Below are 27800 nucleotides of genomic sequence, written 5' to 3'. Positions count from 1 at the left end.
AAGTTGGTTTGCCTCTGCAGGCCTTAGTTTCTTCCTCCCTAAGAGGGGGGGTACTTAAGTAACAGTAGCTACTATTTCAGTGGTTTCCATGTGCCAAGTGCTGTGCTGAGCAGTTTCCTCACAGTAGCTCCATGGGTTGAGCATTATCCCCCTTTTCCAAATAAGAAAACAGAGAGAAGCTCAAGTAAGTGTTGGAATCAGAATTCAAATTCATGTTTAGCCCATCCCCCAAAGCCATGTTCTTTTCACTACACACTCTCCCAGCCACCTCTTGCCTCACGTCTCACAGTTTCCTGGCCCTAGAATGCACTTAAACGCAGGACTTGACTCAAAATCCTCTATCTGGAAAACACTATCTTTCTAAATTAACCTTTGGTCACTTCTGTTATTGCTATGTCTGTTCTTTATGTTGCATCAAACTCTAAGACAGGATGTCTCAATCTCAGCACTACTAACATTTTGGACTGAAAATTTCTTGGTTGTTGGGAGCTGGATGTCTTTTGCTGCATCCCTGGCTTCTACCCACTATATGTCAGGAGCACCCACCCTTCAAGTTGTGACACCAAGGGGCTTCCCTGGTGGCGCAGTGGTTGAGAATCCGCCTGCCGATGCAGGGGACACGGGTTCGTGCCCTGGTCCGGGAAGATGCCACGTGCCGCGGAGCGGCTGGGCCCGTGAGCCATGGCCGCTGAGCCTGCGCGTCCGGAGCCTGTGCTCCTCAACGGGAGAGGCCACAACAGTGAGAGGCCCGCGTACCGAGAAAAAAAGAAAAAAAAAAGTTGTGACACCAAAAATGCTTCCAGACATAGTTGCAAATGTCCCCTGGGGGATAATCACCCAGGGTTGAGAATCAGTGTCCTAAAAAAAGGGAAAAGGCAAATTCCTGCATTAACCCTGAAGGAACACTGTTTTGAAAGGAGTTATGGAATCTTATTTTTACCTGCATGGTTCTTGGACTCCACCAGCTCAGGCTAAAGTCAGCTCCAGTGTCTCATCTCACATTATTTGCTCTGTGCAGGACACTGTACCAGTTACACATACATTACATATCCAAGATTTAGGGAAATGAGGAAGGAGAATAAACTTTGCCCTCTAAAAAAATGACTCCACTTCTGCCTTAGTGAAATTCACTTTTGCCTCAGAGGGAAAGAGCCACATGAGGTTGCTCAGTGAGAATGTATATTCAACAGGGAATAGTGGTAATTGAATACGATGCTGATTTTATTCCAACTAAATAAAGCAGCACCTAAGTCATCTGGGCAATAAGCTTAACTCAAGGGGCAAAAGCCAAGAAACAAGTATTTTTGTTTGTTTGTTTTAATTATTAGTCACAGTCCATGGCTCTCTTCCACACCTCATCTCAGAAAATGTGGGTTAACATATTTCACACAAAGTAACATAGGAAAAGAGAAAAAGGGAAGATGAAATTCATTTAGTGTGCAGTCAAAGGTGGTTTCTCCAATTTCTCTTCCGTGAACTGTTCCATCAGCATGGTCCACTTTGGATTATTTTAATATCATGACCATCTTCCCTGCAACATGAACAACCATAAAAACACTTTTATTACCTACCATATTGAAACTGTCCCCCTCTTTGTATTAAAAAGACCCATGTCATTATACATTAGATTCTTTCCAGGGTGACACTTAATTAGTCATTTTTAAAGCTAAATCTAGGAAATTATGAGGGCGAAAGCCCAATTCTGCCATTTTTTTCCTAACCCAATGGCACAAGGAACTATCCCCAAAGAATCACTCTGAGAAGACCTAGTAATTTCCTGAAGACTGAGTTCATAGAAATGGACCCCTGAAATACAAAGCAGCATACCTGGAGGTGGAGTCATGATCACCTGAGCTGGTCAGGTATGTTACATGAAGGGCATCAGGTATAATATCAATACACTTATTACTGAGCATTCTAACAGGTAGAGTTATTAAGATCTGTTTTGTGACCAGTAGTGCAAGCTGTGTAGGTCGCCTGTACATGCCCTCTGAATTTAATAGAACATTTACTACTCCACAGAGTTTAACTACTAAATATATTCTTAATTTTGGGAAACTACCCATCCCTGGATAGTAACAACTTCATTATTTGGTCTATAATTGATTAATCACTCACCTCATTCTCTAACCTTGACCTAGAAAAGGTACTGAAGGAGTCTGTGTCTTTTTAAATGTCAGTCTTAAAATAGAACTACTTACATCTCATTTGATCCTTATGTCCAAGAGTCACAACTTCCTAAGTAATCAAAATGCAAGATAAGAACTAAAGAAAACTTGGCTAGTTTATACTGTAAAATTGTTACCTGATTTTCATGCACAGAGTACACTCATTGGGATACGTGGACATGTCGCTTCCGCACACGGGGTTAAAGTCCCTGGGACATCCTGGTAATTTATACTGATCGCAGTTTGGCTAGAAAAGAGAAAGGAAGACAGAAATTGGAGAATAACTTGAGATGTTCTCATCACAAAATAGCTGGGGGGAGGACAAAGTCCCAAGTTTCCCTAGATTTCCTAGAAACAGCCTACAGAAAGATTTCTATTTTCCACACACAAAAAAAGTTTTTCTAATGCAAAAATCAGATGCAGAGTTGAAGCAATGGGTCAATACCTGCTATGTAAGAAAAGGACCTCAGAGGAAGATTCTGTCTGGCTGATTTTTAAATGAAAGTCCAAGACATGTCACTGAACCTACTTTACTATCCTCCAGCTTCATAATTTGCTTTTCACTACCACCTCCATGAGAATGTCCTGTTACATTCCACCTAATCCCTGGGCATAATGCCCAGACACACTCGGGAATCCTGTCTGGACTCTTAAGATACTGGCATTTAAGCGACAGCATTAAAGAAAGCAGTAGGTTCAGAATTAGATCTCAGGGGTTGTTATGGGTTTAATTGTGTCCACCCAGAAAGATATGTTAAAGTCCTAACCCCCAGTACCTCAGAATGTGACCATATATGGAAATACGGTCTTTATATAGGTAATCAACTTAAGGTTAGTAGAATTGGCCTTAATCCAGTATGACTGGTGTCCCTATAAAAAGGGAAAATTTGGACACAGAGTCACACACAGAGGGAAGATTGTGTGAAGACATGGAGAGAATGTCATTTACAAGCCAAGGAATGCCTGAGGCTACCAGATACTAGGCGAGAGGAAGAGAACTTCCTCTCTCGGAAGGAAGCAACCCTGCCAACACCTTGAGTTTGGACTTCTAGCCTTGAGAACTGTGAGACAATCCATTTCTGTTGTGTAAGATATCCAGTTTGTGGCTTTATTACGGCAGCCCTGAGAAACCAATATGGGGTCATGAGGGAATTCCCTGGTGGTCCAGTGGTTAGGACTCCACACTTTCAGTGCCAAGGGCCTTGTTTCAATCCCTGGTTGGGGAACTAAGATCTCACAAGCCTTGCTGCATGCCCCCCCCCCAAAAAAAATTAAATGATTTATTCTATATAAAGAATTTAGAACAGTGCTTGGCACATAGTAAATGGTATCTAAACATTTAGTGTTGAAGAAAATCAGAATATGTCACCCCCAAAATATGGCTCTATGACATAAAAATTATTTTGAGCTAAAGGCAGTTAATATGCAGCTCTCTCTCTCTTCCCCTTTTCTGCCTAAAGGCAGGATATAAATTCTCCTTTAGTGGAAATGACTCTGGACTCTTATCAGCCCAGAAATGGCACCTGAGGAATCTGCAAACAAACCTTACTTCATTAGTTCCCTCCCACTATTTATCTTCCCACTGTTTGCCACCCTTGGAAGCCTAAAACTATTTTCCTTTGTCCTGTCATTTATCTACAAACTTACTGCTCTCTGGTAAAGATGCTATATAAGGCAGATTTCTAAGCCACCTCTTTGAGTTACTCATCTCTTGAGTGCTCCCATGTGTATGCACAATGCACTTGTTAATAAACATTTGTTTATTTTTCTCTTGTTAACCTGTCCTTTGTTATAGGGGCCCCAGCCAAGAACTTAGAAGGGTAGAGGAAAGATTTTTTTCCTCCCCTACACTAGCATGGTGACGATGATGATGCAGTATAGTTTGAATGGAAGCATGGAGAAAGTGCATTTATGTCTGCTTTGGAGGAAAAAAAACAGAGTAGGAAGATTTCCTGGAAAAGGTCTACACTGAATTGAATACTCAAAGTTACCTAACCCATGGAGGTCAATATCCCCATATGTAAAATAATAATATCTATCTATCTTACAAGGTCATTGTGAGAATTGAGAGACTGCATATACAAATGGACAGTGTCAGACCACATATTAAAATAGAACTCTGATCCATAACCTGTAGCAACTTGCCTAGGAAACCAACCCATTACTTAGAATAACCAACCCAAGAAGCCAACCTGCTATAAATCAGACTTGTCAGAAGTCAGATGGTTATCTCTAGTGACAGTCCAATAAGCCAAACAGTAAGCTCTGTAACAATTGGCCAGGGCTTCCCTGGTGGCGCAGTGGTTGAGAGTCCGCCTGCTGATGCAGGGGACATGGGTTTGTGCCCACGTACCGCAAAAAAAAAAAAAAAAAAAAAAATTGTCTAAAATGGCCAGGACTTTATTAATAACTGATAGTTTCCCTAAATTTTTGTTCCTGCTTCCAACTTAGGACCAATCAGAGAAAGCCAATATGCCCTCCTAACCAATCACATAGGATTCCTGCCTTTAGTTACCCACTTACAGCCTCCCCATGCCAACAGCCTTGATCAGGGCACACCTGATGCCTTCCCTTTTTCCCACTTTAAAGCTTTCCCACTCCTCTCTGCCTTTGAGTCTCTGCCAAAATGCAGGCGATATGCCTGATTCACTTGCTTCAACAAGCTCTGAATAACTAGCTTTTGCTTCTTCTCATTTGGTTGACCTTCGCTTGCTTACACAGAATTTAATTTGATAATATACATAAAATGTCTAGTACAAGGTATAACTATTAGGAAAACAAAGCCCTGAGGCCTTCAAGGCCTGAGCTATTGTCAACCAAATTTTACATTGTGATCCGTATCAAAAAGCCTGCCTGAGAATCTGGTTTCTAAAGAAGCAGTCCACTGTTTCAAAGTGGCAGGTCAGACCTGAAAACCAGCCCCCAACCCAAACTGTTGAGGGCTTCGCTGTATCAGTAGAAACAATACAAGTGGTTTCCTACTTACTGTTCTGTATTCTGAAGGGTGAGCAAACTGAGAGTTCAAAGAGGCTGCAAGAAGGAAACAGACACTTTAAAGCATGGGGTTAATTAAGGTCAATTCTTGTTCATAAGGGTTTTTAAAACTTCAGCTTGTGATTTATACGGGCCACGTGTCTCCCTTTCCCTCCAATGCCTAGCTTCTTTGAACCCCCCTAAGAAGTATGTTCAGTTGTGTTCTGGCACCTCTCCTAGCAGGCACACAGAGAACATTTGGTACCGGTTCCGTAACTGACCACGCTAATAGGATTGCTTGGGAAACTTTGGAGCTACTGAATAAATTTAGAGAAGAAACTCAATAATTCACGATGTTCTTTTCCTCTGTGGCTCAAGGTAATAAATGCAACATTTGACATTAGGTGTTACCACTTTAACTCCATTTTAAATGGGCATCAAGTCTGGCTGGACTAAGGCCCCTTTCTCATGAGCCCCCGAGTGCCCGGTGCACTTGGCATTCACAATTCCTGATTCCTGTACATCTGCTGAGGTTCCGTAGGGCCCCTGGTACACAAAAACCCAACTGCCGATCTTGGGCTCCAGGAAATCTGCTTTAAGGGAGAAAGAGCAGACAGCAGGGTCACTAAGAAGTTGCTGGGAACGAAGCCCAAGCAAGAACTAAAGAGGGTTGCTGGCTTCACAACGCCAGCCCCTCACACCCCCAAGTTCGTGTCCCTAGACAACCGCTGGGCGGGCCTGGAACCGCCAGTAACGGGTGCATGGAGGGGCGCCAAGGCCGCCCGGACCCCGGCAGGGGCAGTCGCCGGCGAGACCCCCTCTCGGTAACTCCTCGGCCGGTCCTCCGCGGAGCAGGCCCACAGGTGAGCGTTACCTGCCGAGTCCCAGCAGAGCAGGAGCAACAGCCCCAAGCGCAGTGCCTCGAGCGCCATCTTCCCTCCGCTGCCGGTGGTCGGGTCCCCGCGCTCCAGCGCCCGCGCGACACGGAGAGCGCCCTCGGGTCGGACACGCGACAGGGTGGGGTGAAGGAGGGGCGGGTAAGAGGAGGAAGAACAACGGAGCAGGTAGGAGGAGGGGGGAGGGGCAGGAAAGGACGCATGGGGGAGGGGGAGGGGGAGGCAGAGGAGGGGTGGTGGTTAGCCTCCAACCTCCCTACCCTTGCCCCAGTCCCACTCCTACTCCACTGAGAATGGGAGCAAGCAATTAAGGGGACCATGTCCCCTGCAGCAAACAAAAACCTTGTAAGAGCCGTGGATAAGCTTGTGGACTCTTGTCAGTCAACCCCAGTTTATTCAGTATCTTCTCTATCCCAGGAACTGTTTTGGGGGATGAACTTAACAAAGGCGTCCCTGCTGTCTGGAAGCTTTCCAGTGTAGGTGTTGGGGGAGAGGTAACAGAGGGAACTCCAAAACAAGTGAATACAATAATTTCTAAAATTAGGTGCTAGAGAGTTGGGAGAGGGGAGGAGAAGACTTTCCATTGGGAGGTCAGGAAAGGCCTTTCAGGGGTGGCATTTAAGCTGAAAGCTGAAGGATGAGAAAGAAGCCTGGTGAGGACCTTGAGGACAGATATTCCAGGCTCAAGGAAAAGCGAGTGCAGAGATGTGGACAAGGCCAAGAACATGTATGGTAATGTAGGCCATGATAAGGGGTTTGGATTTGTTCCTGTTGCAGTGGGAAGCCAGTGGAGGATTTTAAGCAGGGGCATGGCCCTGATACGACTTACGTCTTAAGGGATTGGATGAAGAATGTAGGAGATAGGTAAGAGTGGAGGTGGGGGGTAGAAATTTGGTGGCTTTTACAGTAATCCAGGCAAGGGATGGTGGCAGCTTGAACTGGTGGCTAACAGGGGACTGGTGGGATGTGATCAGATTCAAGATGTCTTTTGGAGGCAGAACCAATTGGAGTGAAGAGAAGAATCAAGGATGCTTCCTGGGATTTTGTCCTGAACAGGTGGATGTGTGGTGATGCCATTTCTGTGATGAAGAACGTTTGGAGGGGAGGCCTATTAGACCTCCAAGTGGACAAGGCAGTTGGAATTACAAATTTGGAGCTAGAGATATAAATGCAGAAGTCATCAGCATATCAATGGTATGCTGACCCAAAGCCCAGGGGAAGAGTACTGCATGGGTTAGAGGTCAGAGCCCTGGGGCACTACTATGTGCAGAACTCTGACAGAGATGGAGAACAAGGAACAAGCCCGTGAAGAAGGAAGAAAACCAAGCTAGAGTCTGGGGTTGCTGAACTGTGGAGCAGCGTTGCAACCATGTCAGTTGCTGCCGCAAGGTTGGGAATTAGGAGGACTGAGCATTGTCACGAGCTTTGGCGAGATTGTAGTCACTGACGACCCTGATAAGATCTTTTCCAGACAAGTGATGGGTTCCAGAGCCCAAATGGCCTGGTTGGAGGGATGAGGTGAGAAAGTGGTGACAGAGAGTGTAGACAGTCCTTGTGAGTTTTGCTATGAAAGGGGAGCCAGAGGTGGGCAGTGAGTAGCCTGTGAAACTTCCGATCTTCTGGGGATCATGTCAAAAACCCTCAAGTATCTTCCCACCTCCGCTGTATTAGGAGGAAACCAAAGTTCTTACTATGGCCGCCAAGGCCTCTGCTGGTCTCTTACTGCTCTCCCCTGACTCACTCTCTTCCCCAGCCCCACCGGGCTGCCTGTTCCCACCCTAGTGCCTTTGCACTTGCCTTTCCCTCTGCTTACATATCTATGGAGCTCCCTCCTCCCCTTCCTTCTCTTGCAGCTCGCATGTCCCCCTATCAGAAGTGCCTTACCTGACCATCCTATAAAACCATAGTGCCCCTCCTTTCTATTCTCCTTAGCTTGCCTTATTTTTCCTCCCCCATAGTGTTTATCTCAACTTGACTTTTTTTTTTTTTTTTTTGCGGTAGGCGGGCCTCTCACTGCTGTGGCTTCTCCCCTTGTGGAGCACAGGCTCCGGACGCGCAGGCTCAGCGGCCATGGCTCACGGGCTTAGTTGCTCCGCGGCATGTGGGATCTTCCCGGACCCGGGCACGAACCCAAGTCCCCTGCATCGGCAGGCACACTCTCAACCACTGCGCCACCAGGGAAGCCCTCGACTTTAAAAAAAAATGTATTTATTACATCCTCATGTCAGTTCCTAAAGGGGAGTGATTCATTTTTGGTTCATGCCATATTTCCAGCACCTAGAAGAGTACTGCTCAACAAATATTTGTTAAGTGAATAAATGGATTCCTACGGAGTCGGGACCTTAGCTTACCTAAAAGTATGGTCCACAGAAAAAAAAAGCAAACCACCAGCATGCATAAACAAAATGGCTTTTTGGTTAAGAAGGAATTAAACCTTGATTTCTGGTTTTGCATGCCTTCATTTCTTAGTATAACATGGCTATAAAGAGTTTTGCAGTCAAATACTTGCTCTGCAAGTTACTTTACAAGCTCTGAATCTCAGAGCTTCCACTTTTGCCTTCTTTATTAATATAAAATGTGTATTATAATAATAGAATCTTGGGAGTATTAAATGAGAAAATGTACATAAAGAACTTAGGACACAGTGGACTCAATAAATTTTTGTCTCTTGCCATCTTCTCCATGATGGCATCTGTAACAAAGACAGCTATTCAGTTTGTAAGTGATTAGGCACCTGCCCCGAACTCACATCACATTGGCCATTGTGTTGTTACAGAGCTGGACATCACAAGCCTAGAGGCAGTGACATTTTCTATTTCTCTTACTTCTCTAACCCTAGTGCCTAGCACTGTGCCTGACACAAGCTCAATAAATATTTGGTGAATAAGTAAATCTTTGTAATATTAAACCGACATCACAACAGGAAAGTAGACCAAAAAGAGGAAGACATAGGACCCAGGAAACAGGAATTCCAACCCAAGAGAGAAGCAAAGGAATTAGTAGGCAGCAGTATAGCAGTCCCAGAGTTCAGCCAATCCAGAATGGAACAAGCAAGAGGCCCCCGGAGGCAGGTTCTAGAGGAGGAAGTAGATAGAATAAGAAATGTATCTTACAGTAATTGAGATGAGATTGACATCAAAGGGGTGAAGTTTAGGGGTTGATGTGCAATAAGTACATAGAAAACTAAGCAAATAAAAAAGACAGTAATTGGCTTCAGGAAAAACAAAGTTGTTCAAAGTTGTTCAGTCATTGATCTATCCAAAAGTATGATTCACTATTTTGGGAGAATGTGTGTATGTGGGTAATGCGAGTGATGGGAGGTATGACAGAGTTACGTCTTTCATAGTAAAAATCAAGGGATGAAATCTAAACCTGAAAAACCAAGTAGAGGCACTATATACATATTATTTAGAGATGGGAAGTTAACTGCTCAAATAATTAGTTAAAAGAGTACAAATTGGATTCTTCCAGGAATTGGAAAATGAGGCAGAAGGGATGGAGGAGGAGCAGCCCGCTGCTACTTTCTTAACAAACAGTGCGTGTGTCATGGGCTGAACTGGGTCTCTGCCCCAAAGTTATGTTGAAGTCCTAAAACCGAGTACCTCAGAATGTGACCATATTTGGGGATTTAATTAAGTTAAAATGGGGTCATTTTAACTTAATTAGGGTCCACTCTAATGTGGACCCTAATCCAATATGACTGGTTCCTTATAAAAAGATATTAGGACACAGACAACACAGAAGGATGAGCATGTGAGGACACAGAGAGAAGATGGCCATCTGAAAGACAAGGACGGAGGCATCGGAAGGCAACAAATCTTGATCTTTGACATCTAGCCTCCAGAACTGTAAGATAATACATTTTTGTTGTTTCAGCTACCTGGTCTGTGATATTTTGCTAGGACAGCCTTAGCAAACTAATACAACATGTACAGTGTTTAAAAAATTAGAAGTATCGGGCTTCCCTGGTGGCGCAGTGGTTGAGAATCCGCCTGCCGATGCAGGAGACACGGGTTCGTGCCCTGGTCCGGGAAGATCCCACGTGCCGTGGAGCGGCTGGTCCCATGAGCCATGGCCGCTGGGCCTGCGCGTCCGGAGCCTGAGAGGCCCGCAAACCGCAAAAAAAAAAAAAAAAAAAAAAAAAAAAAAATTAGAAGTATCATTTTGTATTACAAGAATAATATTTTAAGAAATTAGCAAATAAAAGAAAGGTTATTCTGAGACTCATTCATCAGTGACCTCTAACAGTACCTGGTACAGTATGAGAACATTTATTTACTGATTATTTTTTTCCCTTGAGAAACTCCCTTTGACATATTGACTGATTCTACAATACATACAAATTTTTGTGGCTATTGAGCAAACCTTAATGAGAGGTTTAGAGATGAGAAATAATTTGCCCAAAGAGGCACAAGTTAGTACATTGGCAGATCTCTTTCTTTTCTGCTTCCTGTGTCAGTCAGTGTTGATCTGTGACATACTCCCTGGTTCAGTCCAGGTCTAGTCTGGAAAATACAGTCTACATCAAACAAAAAGATTCCTAAGCCCAAGCGGGTAGTTCACTCATTTGAAATAACATATGCCTTTCATCTACATTCCCGCATAATCACAGAAGTGGGACTAGGCCAAGTAAGTAACTCTATGAAAACTATCCTGTATTTGTGTTCTCCCTCAGCTCTTTGTTTAGTTGGGCTCAGCTCTATTTGGTGATGTCTACTGCCATCTAGTGGAAATGAATTGACATTTTAACTAGTGCCTCATTTTTAGGGTACTTTAGTTTTCGAAGAGCTCTCATTTTATCTTCACAATAACCTATGAAGTAGACATTGTTATTCCATTTTGCTTTAACTTTTTAGAAATAGTTAATATTATTGAGCTTATTGTGCTTCAGACACTATACATGAATGATCTTATTTATTCCCCGTATCAACTTTTTATTTTTTTATTTTTATTTTTTTATTTTTTTTATTTTTTTTATTTATTTTTTTTTTTGCGGTATTCGGGCCTCTCACTGTTGTGGCCTCTCCCATTGCGGAGCACAGGCTCCGGACGCGCAGGCGCAGCGGCCATGGCTCACGAGCTCAGCCGCTCCGCGGCATGTGGGATCCTCCCGGACCGGGGCACGAACCCGCGTCTCCCGCATCGGCAGGCGGATTCTCAACCACTGCGCCACCAGGGAAGCCCCCCGTATCAACTTTTTAAAAATTTATTTATTTTAGGTTCCGTTGGGTCTTCGTTGCTGTGCGCAGGCTTTGTTTAGTTGCAGCTAGCGGGGGCTACTCTTCGTTGTGGTGCGCGGGCTTCTCATTGCAGTGGCTTCTCTTGTTGCGGAGCACAGGCTCTAGGTGTGTGAACTTCAGTAGTTGTGGCATGAAGGCTCAGTAGTTGTGGCTCACAGGCTCTAGAGCACAGGTTCAGTAGTTGTGACGCACGGGCTTAGTTGCTCTGTGGCATGTGGGATCTTCCCGGACCGGGGCACGAACCCGCGTCCCCTGCATCGGCAGGTGGACTCTCAACCACTGCGCCACCCGGGAAGCCCCATGTTTTCTTTTTTTTTTGCGAGATACAGTATTGATAATTGTAGTCACCATGCTGTACGTTAGATCCCCAGAGTTTTCTCATCTTATAACTGCAAGTTTGTACCCTTTGACCAACATCTCCCCATTTCCCCACCCATACAGACCCTGGCAACCACCATTCTTATTCTCTATTTCTATGAGTTTGGGTTTCTTTTATATTCCATGTGTAAGTGAGGTCATACAGTGTTTGTCTTTCTCTGTCTGAATTGCTTCACTCACCACACCACAGGACCCTCAGGGGAACCCCAGGGAGCATTATATCATTACAGACCCCATGCTCTCAACAGTAAGCAGTTTCAGAAATAAAGTTAATTTGTCTCCTCATTACAAAATTAATACATATTTAGAAAAGCAGAAAGAAAAAAATCACTCAAAATTCTGTCTCCCGGGACTTCCCTGGGGGTCCAGTGGTTAAGACTGTTTGCTCGCTCCCAATGCAGGAGGCCCAGGTTCGATCCCTGGTCAGGGAACTAAATCCCCACACGCATGCCGCAACTAAGACCCGGCACAGCCAAATAAACAAATATTAAAAAAATAAAAAATTCTGGGCTTCCCTGGTGGCGCAGTGGTTGAGAGTCCGCCTGCCGATGCAGGGGACACGGGTTTGTGCCCCGGTCGGGGAAGATCCCACGTGCCGCGGAGCGGCTGGGCCCGTGAGCCATGGCCGCTGAGTCTATGCGTCCAGAGCCTGTGCTCCGCAGCGGGAGAGGCCACAGCAGTTAGAGGCCCGCGTACCGCAAAAAAAAAAAAAAAAAAAAAAAAAATTCTGTCTTCCAAACACAGTCAAAATTAATATTTGGTGTCTTACTCCTAGCCATAATTCTAAGCTACTTTGACTTTAATATAGCTGTGATTGTACTATAAAAAGCATTTTGGGTTGTTTCTTTTATTTAACGTTTTAACTTAGGCATTTCCAATATCCCCAAACTCTTCATAATTGTTACTGTGAATAGGACCTTTATTAACATTATAACTTATGTAATGCCTTCTATGGGTCAGGTACTGGTGTAAGGAATTTCTATGTATTTATTGCTTTAATCTTCACAACAAACCCCATAAGATAGAGAGTATTTTTAGCCCTATTTAGATGGGGAAACTGAGACACAGCTGGTAAGTGACGCAGCTTGGATATGAACCTCCACAGTCTATGCCCTCATCTAACTGAGGAAGCAAGGATTTAAATTGTTTATATTTTGAATCAGTTACTAAAAAGCACATGGAGAAGCACTAACAGTTTTACCATTAAATTGTAAGAAACCTTTATGCAAAAAATAATGATGGTGATTAATGTGTCACTTATTAAAGAGGCAAAATTTGCATATAATTAGATAAAGCCCAGAAAATAGAGGAGAGTATTAATAGTCACCATTTATCAAGTAATAGCTATGTACTTTTACATACGTTATCTCTAATCTTCACTGCGACCCTGTAAAATAGTTAATATTATTCCCTGTTCATATGATGAGGAAAGGAAACCAGAGAGGAGTAATTTGCTTAAGATCACAAAGCTAATACGTGCTGAATCTGGGTTCGCTCACAGATTTTTTTTACTTTAACCTTAAGTTCTCATCTGCAAGCTAAATTCTAGAGCTGCATTTTCTAATACTGTAGGAATTAGCCATGTGGCTATTGAACACTTGAAATGTGGCTGGTGTGAAGTGAGATGTGGTGTAAGGGTAAAATACACACTGAATTTCAAAAACTTAACAGAAAAAGGAGTGTGAAATATTTCAATGATTTTTATATGGATTACACGTTGAAATTATAACAGTTTGTATTTATTGAGTTCAATAAACTATGATGACAATTAATTTCACATGTTTCTTTTCACTTTAAATGTGGCTGCTAGAAATTTCAGATTACACACGTGACACACATTATATTTCTATTGCTTAGTGCTGGTATAGACCAGCACCTCTTAAACTTTAATGTGCAGATGAGTCACTTGGGGATATGAATTAAAATACAGATTCTGGGCTTCCCTGATGGCTCAGTGGTTGAGAATCTGCCTGCCAACCCAGGGGACATGGGTTCGAGCCCTGGTCCGAGAAGATCCCACATGCCGCGGAGCATCTAAGCCCGTGTGCCACCACTACCGGAGCCCGCGTGCCTAGAGCCCACGCTCCACAGCAAGAGAAGCACCGCAACGAGTAGCCGGCCCACGGCAATGAAGTGTAGCCCGGGCTCACTGCAACTAGAGAAAGCCCGTGCTCAGCAACTGAAGACCCAACGCAGCCAAAAAAATAAAAAACAATAAATCAATAAATTTTAAAATAAATAAAATAAAATAAAATACAGATTCTGATGCAGGAAGTCCAGGGTAGGACCTAAGATTCTGCGTTTCTAATGCACTCTCAATGAAACCAATGCTGCCGGTCCAGGTGGAACACGTTGAGGAGCAAGGCTCTAGATGGGAGGGAGGCGGAGTAGATCAGCATTAGAACCCTTAGCAACACCTGTGTTTGGGGGACTACAGGGAGGCTCCGACGCGGGGAAGGGGAGAGGTGGCCTGAGAAGGTCCTTGCAGAGCCAGGACAGTGTGTCGTTGGGGGAGGCCAGGGTGGCAGCATGTCAAGACGAAATAATCGACAGCAACACCTGTGAAGAGACTAATCGGGGGCCTTGCTGGTTTGTCGACGAAGAGGCTACTGCTGAAGGCGGCGAGGACCGTTTCCGTGAGTAATGAAAACGGAAAGCAGATGTCAGAATGTTGGGGAATAGGACAAGTGGACCTGGTCGCTCTCTTTTTTCCTAGAACGACAGGGAAAAAACAGTAGCTAAGGCTGATGTCAGGGGCAACTGAGAGAAAGTGGGATGAGGAGCGTAATGGATTGTGGGGACACTGGTTTGGTTTGATTTTGCAGGGGGGAGACCTGAATCTATGACTTATGCAGAAAGGGAAGGGTATGAGGGAGAAGTTGGCCCAGAGCATGGGCAACTTCTCTCCTAAGTAAAGGAATGGCCTCACTGAATGTCAGCTGTGAGGCTGTGCCAGGAATAAATATGACACAGCCTCTAGCTTTGAGGATCTCACAGTCTCGAGTACGAAGAGACCTGTGTGCCCCTTCCGTGAAGCCCTGAGAAGGCAGTAAAGCTGGCATGGATTAGTGACGAGCAATCTCTTCTACATGAGGCCCAATTCAGGAAAGATGTATATGATCTCCAATTTTCCTCGCAGTTACATTTAAGCATTCTATATTTCTTGTATGGTCAGACCACCCAAGATGGCTGTTCTCTTGCTCTCTTTACATCCCCTGCTGACCAGTACCTGCTTCACCTATACCCTACTCACCTGACCGACCTTCATAGGTACTTGCCAGGGGCCCCAGCTAGTGATTGTTCTTATCAAAGGGGCGGTGAGGGGTGGGCCTCTCTGCTGGTTTCCCTGCTGACGAGCCAACCTGACTTAATTCCCCCTGTAACTGGTAACCTCCCTTCCCCCTCCCCACGCAGACTGTCACCATGTCCCGCCGGCCGTAGGACACACAAGGTGGGGGGGGTCACTCCAGGACCTTGCTTCAGATGCATAAGCTCCCCCCATCCATTAAATCATTGATGTCTGTCGCTGACTCCAGGCTCTTTCTTTGGTCTAGAAGCTGGGCAAATTCAGGCCTTGTAGGCCTGTGGGGTACAGCCCAACATTCTCCATCACATCAAAATGAAGGATTTTATTTTTAGGATAAAATTCCACAAACAACTTCACTAGTAACACCCACTGCAGTGACCTTGGTGACAATGAAACCGTGCACCTCAGATTGGGACTTGAACCCATGTGGCCGTTACTTGAACCTGGCCAAAACACTTGAAGTTGAACCCACCCAAAACTCAGATGGGGACTCGAACCTATGCAGCTGGGACTTGAACCCATGAGGCTGGGACTCGAAACCAGCCAAAACCCACAGTCTTCCAAGTAACATCACACACCTGTTTTCAGGACTTAATGAAGCTCAGGTTCCTGATGTCTCATCACAGAAAGAATTCAGTGAGAGACAAAGTGATACGTAAGATATGGACTTATTAGGGAGAAACACACTCCACATACAGAATGTGGGCCATCTCAAAAGGTGAGAAAAATACCAGGGTATGGTGTTGTCAGTTTTTAGAGGGGTGGGTAATTTCATAGGCTAATAAGTGGGAGGAGTAGTCCAGCTATTTCGGGAAGGGGTGGGGATTTCCAGGAATTGGGCCACCACCCACTTTTTGATCCTTATGATCCGCCTTGGAAGTGTCATGCCACCTGGGGTGTGTCATTTACCTTGCTGATGTGTTACAGTGAGCATATACTGAGGCTCAAGTCCTATTGGAAGTCAACTTGTCCGCCATCTTGGACCCATTTGGTTCTAATCAGTGTGTCATGTCCTCCCGCTATGTCATTTTTTCAAAGGTTGTGCCCTGCCCCCTTCTCTCCTGTTTCAACAACACCAAGTCTTTGAAGAAATGTTGAGTGACGTGACACCATGTGGGGTTGGTGAGGTTATGACCTAGAGGCAGGGAAGAGATTTGGCTTCAGGATACAGGCACAGACCAGAAACAACCAAAAACCTCTGGCCCCTCGGAAAAGGCTGCTTCTGATGGCAACTGGAGGAGGGGGGGCAGTCTTGTCCTTTTAGTGGGAGCACATGGGGGGTATGGAGTGAAGTGGCAGTGTGCCAGGCCAGAGTGAGGGGGAGGGGATGCTGGTGCAGGCACAAAAGAGAGATTTCTCCCTCCCTTATCTCCTTGTCAGCCTAAAAACAGTTAAAAGAGAAACCCATATCAGGCCCCACCCAGCCCATCTTCTGAATAAGCTCTGCAGTCCATTCAGTTGCTGTAGAGATTCCCAGAAGGGTTAAAGTTCAATCCTCCAATTCTGTCTGGAAACCAGTCCACCTAGGGGTTTGTGTAACTATTGTCCTATTGTGTCATATTCTTATGCAAATATTCTGAAGCACAGCAATTAAAGAACCAGCCACAGGGAGTAAACAAACTTTAAACACACAGTGAAGATGCCCATCCCCCTTCAGGATTTTTTTTTTTTAATTGGAGTATAGTTGCTTTACAATGTGTTAGTTTCTACTGTACAGCAAAGTGAATCAGCTATATGTATACATATATCCCCTCTTTTCTGGATTTCCTTCCCATTTAGGTCACCACAGAGGACTGAGTAGAGTTCCCTGTGCTATACAGTAGGTTCTCATTAGTTATCTATTTTATACATAGTATCAATAGTGTTTATATGTCAATCCCAATCTCCCAATTCATCCCACAGCCCCTTCCCCCTTGGTATCCATAAATTTGTTCTCTACATCTGTGTCTCTATTTCTCCTTTGTAAATAAGATCGTCTATACCAATTTTTTCAGATTCCACATATGTGCATTAATATATGATATTTGTTTTTCTGACAAAAGCACAGAATCATGGAGCTCTTTGGAGATTCACCTCTAGCATCTTGGCTTCCTGGGGGCTCAACTGCCTCCTAGCCCTGGGCCAACCCTTCTCTGCCAGCTCTCTGGGTCCTTCTTCCTCCCTGGGACAGTCTGAGTCATTTTAAAGCAGCCTGGCTCAAATAAAGGAAGAGCCATTCCTGTTCTTTCCCTCAAGGATGAGTGTTTACACAGGCAGACATGGAGCGTTTAGAAGTGGTTCTTTTAACATGTCTCTTGAGAATGATCTTCTACTCCTGTAATGACCTGTCCAATACACCAAAGAAGCCCAGCCACTTATGCACCTTCGACAGTTTTCTGACACCTCAATAATTAAGGCCCATGCACCTCACCAAGGTGGTTTTAAAAAACCTTTCTGTTTCCTTGAAACTTTCCTGCTTAAAGCCACTGTCTCACCCTGGTTAGACTTCGTCCCCTCAGCCTCCTCCCCAGCCTCCTACGCACACCTTCATCTCCAAAAACCAGGCTCCAGATCGCCAGCATGTAAAAGCCCTGCCAAGCCTTGGCTCTTCCATGATGCGTGTCTGAAATTTCAACATTCTCCAAAAGACACACCTAGCCCTCATGAATGACTTCTTTCTCTTCATTCCTATGGTTATTTTGTAAAATGTCCACACTCACGGTGGTTAATTCAGAAAATACAAGGCTTACTGCGTGCCTGGAGATTTTTACGGTACACTAACAATTCCAAGATGTATCAAGTGGTCAGTCCTATTCCCACGGAGCTTGAAGATCAGTGAGGGAAAATGACATGTAAACATATTACTGTATGGTAGGTGCTATGTTAGGGATATTCCCCAAGTACCATGAAAATCCATTCCAGCCTTGAGGGCCCTAAAAAGGCTTTCTGGGAAGGGAATGGGGCAGGGCATCCCAGGCAGGAAGTAGACAGGCAAAGGCCTAGAGAGGGGTCTTAGCCTAGCTAAGAACACCATTGGGTCAGCTAGGCTGGAGGGCAAAGTCAGGCAGGGCAAGGGGAGGGTGGGATGAGGCTGGAGTGGAATGCAGGGTCCAAAGGGTGAAGGATCTTTTCAGCCACGTTCAGGAGTTTGGTCTTGATTCCTCAGGCATGTGGGCCATTTAAGAAAATTCCTCTGTGGTGGGCTGAATGCATTGGTTGGGGTGAGAGGACTGCAAGAATGAAGGTGCATCACACGGGATCTGACACAAATAGGAACCAGACGAGTGTTTCTTCCACGAGGAGGCAGCTAGAAGCCTGTGAGGTTACCCAGATGAGAGATGACTGAGGCCTAAGCTCAACAGATGGCTTTCTTCAGAGTACTTGTTTCTTCACTTGCGTGTGTGTATGTTTCTCCTTCATTGGAATGGAAGCCCTGAGATGGCATTTCTGTCTTGTTTACTGCTTATTGTAAGCCCAGGACTTACAGTGGCGCCTCGACCCTAAGAGGCACTCAATAAATAGGTGAATGAAGGCATGAGAGCAGCTGACAGTTGATTTGACAGGTGACTGACTGGGGTGGGGGGAGGGGGAGAGGGTGGCAGGACTGCCTGCAGTCCCTGCCCCAATGCCACGACCCCTGAAATGAGGCCCCCTCAGAGTTGGCGACTATTAGTTTCCTATTGCTACTGTAACAAATGACCACATGCTTAAAACAACACACATTTGTTCCCTTCCACTTCCTGGAAGTCAAAAGTCCAAAATCAATTTGACTGAGCCAGACACAAGGTATTAGCAGGTCTGGCTCTTTCTAGGGATGTAGGGGAGAATCTAACTTTTCTAATTTCTGGAGGCTGCCTGCATTCCTTGACTCCTGGCTCCCTCCTCAAATCGATCCAACCCCTTGTTTCCATCCTCAGGTCTCCTACTTGCTATTTTGTACTCAAATCCCCTTCTGCCTGCCTCTGATAGGGACACCTGACTATGTTCAGACCCATCTGGATAATGCAGGATAGTGTCTGCCTTTCAAAGTCTATTTAGTCACATCTGCAAAGTCCCTTTTGCCATCTAAGGTGACATTCACAGGTTCTGGACATTAGGACATGGATATCATTGGGGGCCATTGTATCAGCCTATGACAGTGACCAGTACATGAGGTGGTTACTGGGTGCTTGAGTTGAGCCCCTGTTGAGGTTGGTAGGACTGAACCTCTTCGCCTGAGAGTGTTTAGGAGCACAGCCTGGAGCCAGACTGCCCAAATTCAAAGCTCTGCTACTCATTAGCTGTGTGACCTTGGGTAAGTTACTTGACCTCTCTGTGCCTCAGTTTCCTCATCTGTAAAATAGCGAATAGCTGCCACACAAGGTTGCTGGGATGAGTTAATACAAACAAGGCATGCAGGTAGACTGATGCTAGTCACACGGTAAGCCCTCAGGAAGTGCTGGCTTCCTGGGGTAGCCCAAGGGAAGACCTGGGGATGCCCTGATCCCACTTCTCAGCGTGAGATGTGTCAGCAGCTCAACCCTGAAGAAGCAAACTACCCTGGGCATCTGAAGCCTCTCCTATGTAGGGGAGATTGAATGACTTGGAGGTGGTGAAGTAGGGCATTGCTACTCGGAACTCCTCCATTGAATCTCCCCATGTCAGATAATCTTTCTATAATAAAAGTCAACACAAATGTATGCCACGTGCTAACCTAAGTACTTTTAATATTTTGAATCCATGTAATTCTCACAACAACCATATGTTATAGGAACTGTTATTATCTCCATTTTACAGTTAGGAAAATTGAGGGCCAGAGACCAAGATTCACTGCAGAACAGTCTGGCGAAAAAGCTGCCTTTAGTTCCTCTACCGTGGGATACTCAGAGCAGCCACTGTGAAGAATCATTTCTCAACGATCGATCCCTACATCTTTAGGTCACTAAATCCCAGGCTGTTTCTGAATCGGCTGAGCCCACACGTGTCCACATTCTTGATGAATTGAGGGCAGACCATGTCTGGCTCTTTTCAATAGCCTTAATGGAGGCTGAGCCACGCCTTCAACCAAAGCTCAAATAATTGGTGAATTGCCCCTGGATTAGTTCCCTTTTCTGTGTAACAAACTACCCTAAATCATAGCAAGTCAAAACAATAAAACAAACATCATTTCAGTTTCTGTGGGTCAGGAACCTGGATCCAGTGTTGTTGGGTCTTTTGGCTCAGGATCTCTCACAAGGAAGCAATTATATTGTCAGGAATATAGTCATCTCAAGTCTTGACTAGGTGAGGATCCACTTCTAAGCTCACTCATGGCTGTTGTTAGGCTTCTGGCCTTTGCTGACTGTCAGCCAATTCAACAGTTCCTTGCCATGCAGGTCTTTCCATAGAGCTGCTTACACCATGGCAGCTGGCTTCCCCCAGACAAAAGGCTGAGAGAGAGGAACGTGAACACCTCCTCAGTGCAATATTTGGGAAGAGAGTAGAGAAGAGCAGAAAGAAGGAATTAAGGTAGGAGGCGAGGACAACCCAAAGGACTGGTGAGATGGCTTGATCCTCAGCATTTTTCTTTTGTCTTTGTATATTTTAGGCAGACTCAATATGAAAAAACTATATAACTTAAAACTAAAGGAAAAATAGCACAGTCAAAGTTCAGGAATCCACCATGTAGCAAGAAATGAACAGATTCTCAATATGAAAAACATGCAAGCATAATTTTTAAATGGAAAAAACTGAAGAAGTCTAGGGGTTGTCATGAAATACAAGACCACTGGAACAAATGGAAATCATCAATGACATTATGCAGCAGGTGGAGAAAGGAAAGTTAACCCCTGGAAAAAATGAGTCAGAATTTGAAGGCTGTAAGGTTGTGGTATACATTTTAATGGAAAAAAGTTGTACCTTCCTGTTTTGGTGTTAGGGTTCACAATTAAAGATACTCTCGGGAGTCATTTGTATGTACAGAATTACATTCCATGTACTGCTGAGTCCAGTGCACTAGTGGCTTTCAAAAACTTTTGAAGTGGACAAAGTGTTAGAAATACATTTTACACAGCAACTGAGGTGCACACACTAACACATGTAACAGGGAAGAGCCAAACCAGACTACATGTCGGATCTGTTTGTTTTGCTTTAACCTTTGCTTTCCGTGCTTTTGTTCACTAAAAGGATACTGTCTCTACATAATGGCCTGCCTCGGGGAACCCTGCCCCTCTGCCTGAATGTTAAACCAAAGTGCCTTTGTTCAGGGAGACATCCAGACCCTGTCCACCTGTGGATGGCTGCAAGAAAGGAGAAATTAACACATCCCCTCCCCGAGGCTGGCCATTCCAGGGGATATTGCAAAACGTATGGCCTTTTTACTTTACTTCCTCATCTCCTCCCCCCTCTGTGCTATAAAAGAAACTGGCATCCAGACCCCGATAAGATGGTTATTTTGAGACATTAGTCTGCCATCTTCTCATGTTCCTTGCCTCAGCACCTCGTCTCCGATTTATTGGCCTGTGGTGCAGCAAGCAGAGCGAGCTTGGACTTGGTGACACACACACACACAACAGAAGTACAAGTTTTATGAAAGCAATATTTACCCTTATGTGCTCAGATTTTTATATTTTTAAATTCTCGTCAAGATCCACTACACAGATTTCATGAACCTTTAATAGGTTGTAAACATACAGGTTGAAGAACACTACTCTTGGGAGACTTTTAGCCAGTTTCATCCTGAATTATAGAGAATGGTCAGGATAAAGCCACAAAGCCCAAGTTTACATTAACTGACTTCCCCACAGGGAAAAGGAAGAAAATCAGGTGTGAAATAAACATTTTATCTTAAAGATTTTTTTTTCATTTTTATTCTTTATTATTTTTTTTTTACCATTTTTAATTGAAATATGGTTACTTTACAATGTTATTTTAGCTTCAGGTGTACAGCAAAGTGATTCAATTATATATACATTATATATATTATATAATGTATATATAATGCAGAGTCTTTTCCATTATAGGTTGTTACAAGACATTGAATATAGTTTCCTGTACTATACAGTAGGTCCTTGTTGTTTATTTTATACATAATACTATGTATATGCTAATCACAAACTCCTAATTTTCTATTTCGGTTTTGTAAATAAGTTGTTTTTTTTTTTTTTGCGGTACGCGGGCCTCTCACTGTTGTGGCCTCTCCCGTTGCGGAGCACAGGCTCCGGACGCGGAGGCTCAGCGGCCATGGCTCACGGTCCCAGCCGCTCCGCGGCATGTGGGATCTGCCCGGACCGGGGCATGAACCCGTGTCCCCTGCATCGGCAGGCGGACTCTCAACCACTGCGCCACCAGGGAAGCCCCTGTAAATAAGTTTATTTATATTATTTCTTTAGATTCCACATATAAGTGATATGCTTTAATATTTGTCTTTGTCTGACTTACGTCACTTAATATGACAATCTCTAGGTGCATCCATGTTGCTCTAAATGGCATTATTTCATTCTTTTTCATGATTGAGTAATATCTTTTAATAATGCATAAAGTTGAACCAAGTACTTAAAAATGTTTTTCTATATCTGTGCTTATTTCCCCATTCTAATTTTTTATTTTGTGTATCATTTTGTTTTTTCTTTGGTTAGCAGTTTATTGCTTTTCAAAGAATTCACTTCTTGGGTTTATTTAGTTCTACAATTTTTCAATTCTCTAATATGTTAATATTTGTATTCATCCTTTATTTTTTCTTTCCTTAGGTTTATTCTGTTTTTCTGTTAAATTTGAAAAATTCAATGCCTAATTTATTTAATTTTTCTTGTGTGAGTTATCTATTGCTAATTATTGCTAATAAATTACCCTAAAACTTGGTGACTTAAAATAACATACATCTATTATCTCACAGTTTCTGTGGGTCAGAAATCCAGGTTTTACCTGCCCTCTGCTCCAGGGTCTATTGTGAGGCTGCAATCAAGGTGTCAGCCCAGGACACAGTCATCTCCAAGTTCAGCTGGGACAGAACCACTTCCAAGCTCACCCAGTGGTTGTTGGTAGGAATCAGTTCCTCTCTGGCTATTGGTCCAAGGTTGCCGTTAGTTCCTTGACAGGAAGGCTTCTCCATCAGGGTAGGCGTGGGAGAGAAGCCAGGGACAAAAACGCCAGTAAGATGAAAGTCAGTCCTTTGTAATGAAGAAAGCAAGAATTTGTCACCCCCCAAATATTGCCTCTTTAATATAAAAATCATTTTGAGCTCAAGGCAATTGAGAAGAAGCAAATACAGGAAAAGCTCTCTGCCCTTCCCTTATTTTCCTAGAAGCAGGACATAACATTTTCAAAGGTGGCCCTCTCCTCTCTCTACCAGGAAAGATAAAAATGATCAGAGACAGCTTTAGGCTCATATCAGCTGGAGCTGGCACCAGAGGAATCTACATAACCAACTTTACTAACTAGCCTTTATCTGCCATTGGTTCCCCATATATTTACTTTTCCTTGGAAGGCTAAAACCATTTTCCTTTGTCCTGTCATTTCTCTACAAATTTATTGTTCTTTGTTGAAGATGCTATGTAAGCCAGATTTCTAAGCCACCTCTTGGAGTTACTCTTTCCCTGAGTCTCTCCCATGTTTATATGAGATATACATGTTAGTAACTTCAGTTCTTCTCTTGTTAATCTGTCTTTTGGTACAGAGGTCCCAGCTAGAACTTAGAAGGGTAGAAGGAGAAGATTTTTTTTCCTCCCCTACAAAAACCTTATGACAAAAAGAAGCTTCAATCCATCTCTGTCACCATGTTCTATTCATTAAAAGGGAATCATTATGTGTAGCCCACACTCCAGGGGAAAAGATTACACAAGGGTGTGAATTCCGGGAGGCAGGGACCACTAGGATTCATGTCAGAACTCCCTACTGCACTTACATACAGTTGATCCTCAGGCACTTTTGCTTGAGGCTGTACAAGAAGGCTGTACATCATTCACAGACATGCAGAGCAGCAAAAAATTTGAGTCAGCTGATAGTGTTTGTTCCCAGATAGGGTTGAACAAGGTGAAACTCTGCCTTCTTGTTTTAGCTCTCATACTATAAAGTGTCTCTACACAGTCTATTTAGTGCCACATTTTTGTGTTTTTTGGTGGTGATTTCCATATTTATGCCCCCCCATATTAAGTATTGAGCTATTGCCTAGTATTCCCAAGTACAAAAAACTTGTGATGAGCCTTAAGGAGAAAACACATGTGATAGATGAGCTTTACTCAGGCATGAGTTATAGTGCTGTTGAACATGAGTTCAGTGTTCATCAATCAAAAATGTATACGTTAGGGGACTTCCCTAGCAGTCCAGTGGTTAAGACTCTGAGCTTCCACTGCAGGGGGTGCAGGTTCGATCCCTGGTCAGGGAACTAAGATCCCACATGCTGCACAGCCCCACCCGTGCAAAAAAAGTATATGTTAAATAAGGTGTCTTTAAACATAAACACCCATAAAACTAGGTTATGTATTAATTGTTTGACAAAAATGTTGTGACCAGAGGCTCATAGGAAACTAACCCTGTATTTTCCCTAGAGCAATGGTTCAGTATTCACTAATGCAGCGTTTGTGACCACTTTATAGAACATAACTACTATAAATAATGTTAACAGGCTCTATGAGTGCTTGTATTTAAGACTATGATTTTCTTCTGAGCTGGGCTTTTTATGCATCTCAGAATTCTGCTATGTGGAGTCTGCCTGTTGCTAAGCTTTTATCAAACCCAGAAAGAATTGCTTTCCAACTACCTTGAGTCCTATGTGTTAGTGGTTTTGAAACCTCTGTGCTGGGCTTTGTGATGGCGGGACTAGAACTCTACAGTTTACTTTCATTCTTTGTCAGCTGGCTGCTGTTAGGTTCTGCCAATAGGGGGCACTATAGGGAGACTTGAAGGCAGGAGGAGGAAACAGGAACTTTGGTCCGCAATGCTCCTTTACCCTGGCAGAAGCAGCAGCTAGTTTCAGCCTCCAGACATTTTTCCAGGTTCCCTGAACCACTGTAGCCCTCCGAGGCCTGAGTCTCAGCTCTGTGGAGCCCTTCCTAGAACATGGCAGATGCTACCTGCAGGCTTTACCTCAGTGTCCTTTTCCTTTTTTTCAGAACTTTAAGGTCTGTATTACTAATTTAGTTTCCAAGTTAAATTTTCTCTATTGAGCTACCTACTGTGGTTTCAATTTTCTTGGAACCTAATTGATACATAGAGGTTTCTTTAACTTTTTACTTTAAAATGATATCATACTTACAGAAAAGTTGCAGAATAGTACAGAAAAATTCTGTATACCCTTTATACCCTTTACTCAAATCCATCATTTATTTCATTGAGGTGAAACTCACATAATATAAAAGTAACCATTTGAAAGTGAACAAGTCAGTAGCAATCAGTACGATAAAATGAATCGATCAACTTTTATCATTTTCCCACGTTTGTTTTATAATTCACTATCTATCTCTATAAAGCACATATGTATGGATGCACAATTTTGCATAATATTAATTATTTCTCCTGAAACATTCATAAGTTGCATACATCACACTCCTTTACCTCTTACTATGATTACACGTACTTCTTTAGAATATATTTGTATATAACCATTGGTACATTACGTTAATCTATAATCCATATTACAATTTTGCAAAATATCCCAGCAATATCCTTTACAATATTATTTTCCCCATTAGTTCAGGACACAGTCCAGGATGATGCATTGAATTTAGTTGTTATGTCTCTTTTATTTTATTTTATTTTATTTATTTATTTATTTAGAAGGTTCATGTCTTTATTTAAGCACACGTACACCTTCTGTAGGGTTGCAAAATTCAGTTTTTGATGCATGCAATATTTGTTCCCTTTTTACCATTACTGCGGTTGTGATTTGTAACCCATTTTGTCCATTAGTAACTGTGACTTTTTCTTTTTTTTCTTTGATTTTTTTTTTTTAACATCTTTTTTGGAGCATGATTGCTTTACAAATGGTGTGTTAGTTTCTGCTGTATAACAAAGTGAATCAGCTATACATACACATATATCCACATATTTCCTCCCTCTTGCGTCTCCCTCCCACCCTCCCTATCCCACCCCTCTAGGTGGTCACAGAGTATGGAGCTGATCTCCCTGTGCTATGTGGCTGCTTCCCACTAGCTATCTATTTTACATTTGGTACTGTATATACGTCCATGCCACTCTCTCACTTCATCCCAGCTTACCCTTCCCCCTCCCCGTGTCCTAAAGTCCATACTCTACGTCTGTGTCCTTATTCCTGTCCTGCCCCTAGGTTAATCGGAACCAGTTTTCTTTTGGATTTCATATATATGTGTTAGCATACGGCATTTGTTTTTCTCTTTCTGACTTACTTCACTCTGTATGACAGACTCTAGGTCCATCCACCTCACTGCAGATAACTCAATTTCATTTCCTTTTATGGCTGAGTAATATTCCATTGTATATATGTGCCACATCTTCTTTATCCATTCATCTGTCGATGGACACTTAGGTTGCTTCCATGTCCTTGCTATTGTAAATAGAGCTGCAGTGAACATTGTGGTACATGATTCTTTTTGAATTATGGTTTTCTTAGCGTGCATGCCCAGTAGTGGGATTGCTGGGTCGTATGGTAATTCTACTTTTAGTTTTTTAAGGAACCTCCATACTGTTCTCCATAGTGGCTGTATCAATTTACACACCCATCAACAGTGCAAGAGGGTTCCCTTTTCTCCACACCCTCTCCAGCGTTTATTGTTTGTAGATTTTTAAATGATGGCCATTCTGACTGGTCTGAGGTGATACCTCATTGTAGTTTTGATTTGTATTTCTCTAATGATTAGTGATGTTGAGCATCCTTTCATGTGTTTGTTGGCAATCTGTATATCTTCTTTGTAGAAATGTCTATTTAGGTCTTCTGCCCATTTTTGGATTTGGTTGTTTGTTTTTTGATATTGAGCTGCATGAGCTGCTTGTATATTTTGGAGGTTAATCCTTCGTCAGTTGCTTTGTTTGCAAGTATTTTCTCCCATTCTGAGGGTTGTCTTTCTGTCTTGTTTATGGTTTCCTTTGCTGTGAAAAAGCTTTTAAGTTTCATTAGGTCCCATTTGTTTATTTTTGTTTTTATTTCCATTTCTCTAGGAGGTGGGTCAAAAAGGATCTTGCTGTGATTTATGTCATGGAGTGTTCTGCCTATGTTTTCCTCTAAGAGTTTGATAGTGTCTGGCCTTACATTTAGGTCTTTAATCCATTTTGAGTTTATTTTTGTGTATGGTGTTAGGGAGTGTTCTAATTTCATTCTTTTACATGTAGCTGTCCAGTTTTCCCAGCACCACTTATTGAAGAGGCTGTCTTTTCTTCATTGTATATTCTTGCCTCCTTTATCAAAAATAAGGTGACCATATGTGCTTGGGTTTATCTCTGGGCTTTCTATCCTCTTCCATTGATCTATATTTCTGTTTTTGTGCCAGTACCATACTCTCTTGATTACTGTAGCTTTGTAGTATAGTCTGAAGTCAGGGAGACTGATTCCTCCAGCTCCGTTTTTCTTCTCAAGATTGCTCTGGCTATTCGGGGTCTTTTGTGTTTCCATACAAATTGTGAAATTTTTTGTTCTAGTTCTGTGAAAAATGCCATTGGTAGTTGGATAGGGATTGCATTGAATCTGTAGATTGCTTTGGCTAGTATAGTGGGTTTCACAATGTTGGTTCTTTCAATCCAAGAACATGGTATATCTCTCCATCTGTTTGTATCATTTTTAATTTCTTTCATCAGTGTCTTATAGTTTTCTGCATACAGGTCTTTTGTCTCCCTAGGTAGGTTTATTCCTAGGTATTTTATTCTTTTTGTTGCAGTGGTAAAGGGGAGTGTTTCCTTAATTTCTCTTTCAGATTTTTCATCATTGGGTATAGGA

At 43.2% G+C, this 27800-nt stretch overlaps 2 protein-coding genes across 5 annotated transcripts in view; one reads left to right on the top strand and one right to left on the bottom strand.

Annotated features, from left to right (window-relative positions):
- Window positions 1-27800, top strand: part of LOC131758721 (RE1-silencing transcription factor-like) — a 236927-nt gene that overhangs the window by 137559 nt on the left and 71568 nt on the right. The window lies entirely within an intron of this gene.
- SPINK2 (serine peptidase inhibitor Kazal type 2) lies at window positions 1486-6073 on the bottom strand. The gene is made up of 4 exons (XM_059067173.2): window positions 6016-6073; window positions 5155-5198; window positions 2306-2415; window positions 1486-1531 (listed from the first exon to the last, which is right to left on the bottom strand). The coding sequence occupies exons 1-4, from the start codon at window positions 6071-6073 to the stop codon at window positions 1486-1488; spliced, it is 258 nt and encodes an 85-aa protein (XP_058923156.1).

Source organism: Kogia breviceps, chromosome 6 (assembly GCF_026419965.1).
Source record: "Kogia breviceps isolate mKogBre1 chromosome 6, mKogBre1 haplotype 1, whole genome shotgun sequence".
Classification (NCBI taxonomy): Eukaryota; Metazoa; Chordata; class Mammalia; order Artiodactyla; family Physeteridae; genus Kogia; species Kogia breviceps.
This window is presented reverse-complemented; position numbering and strand designations above follow the sequence as displayed.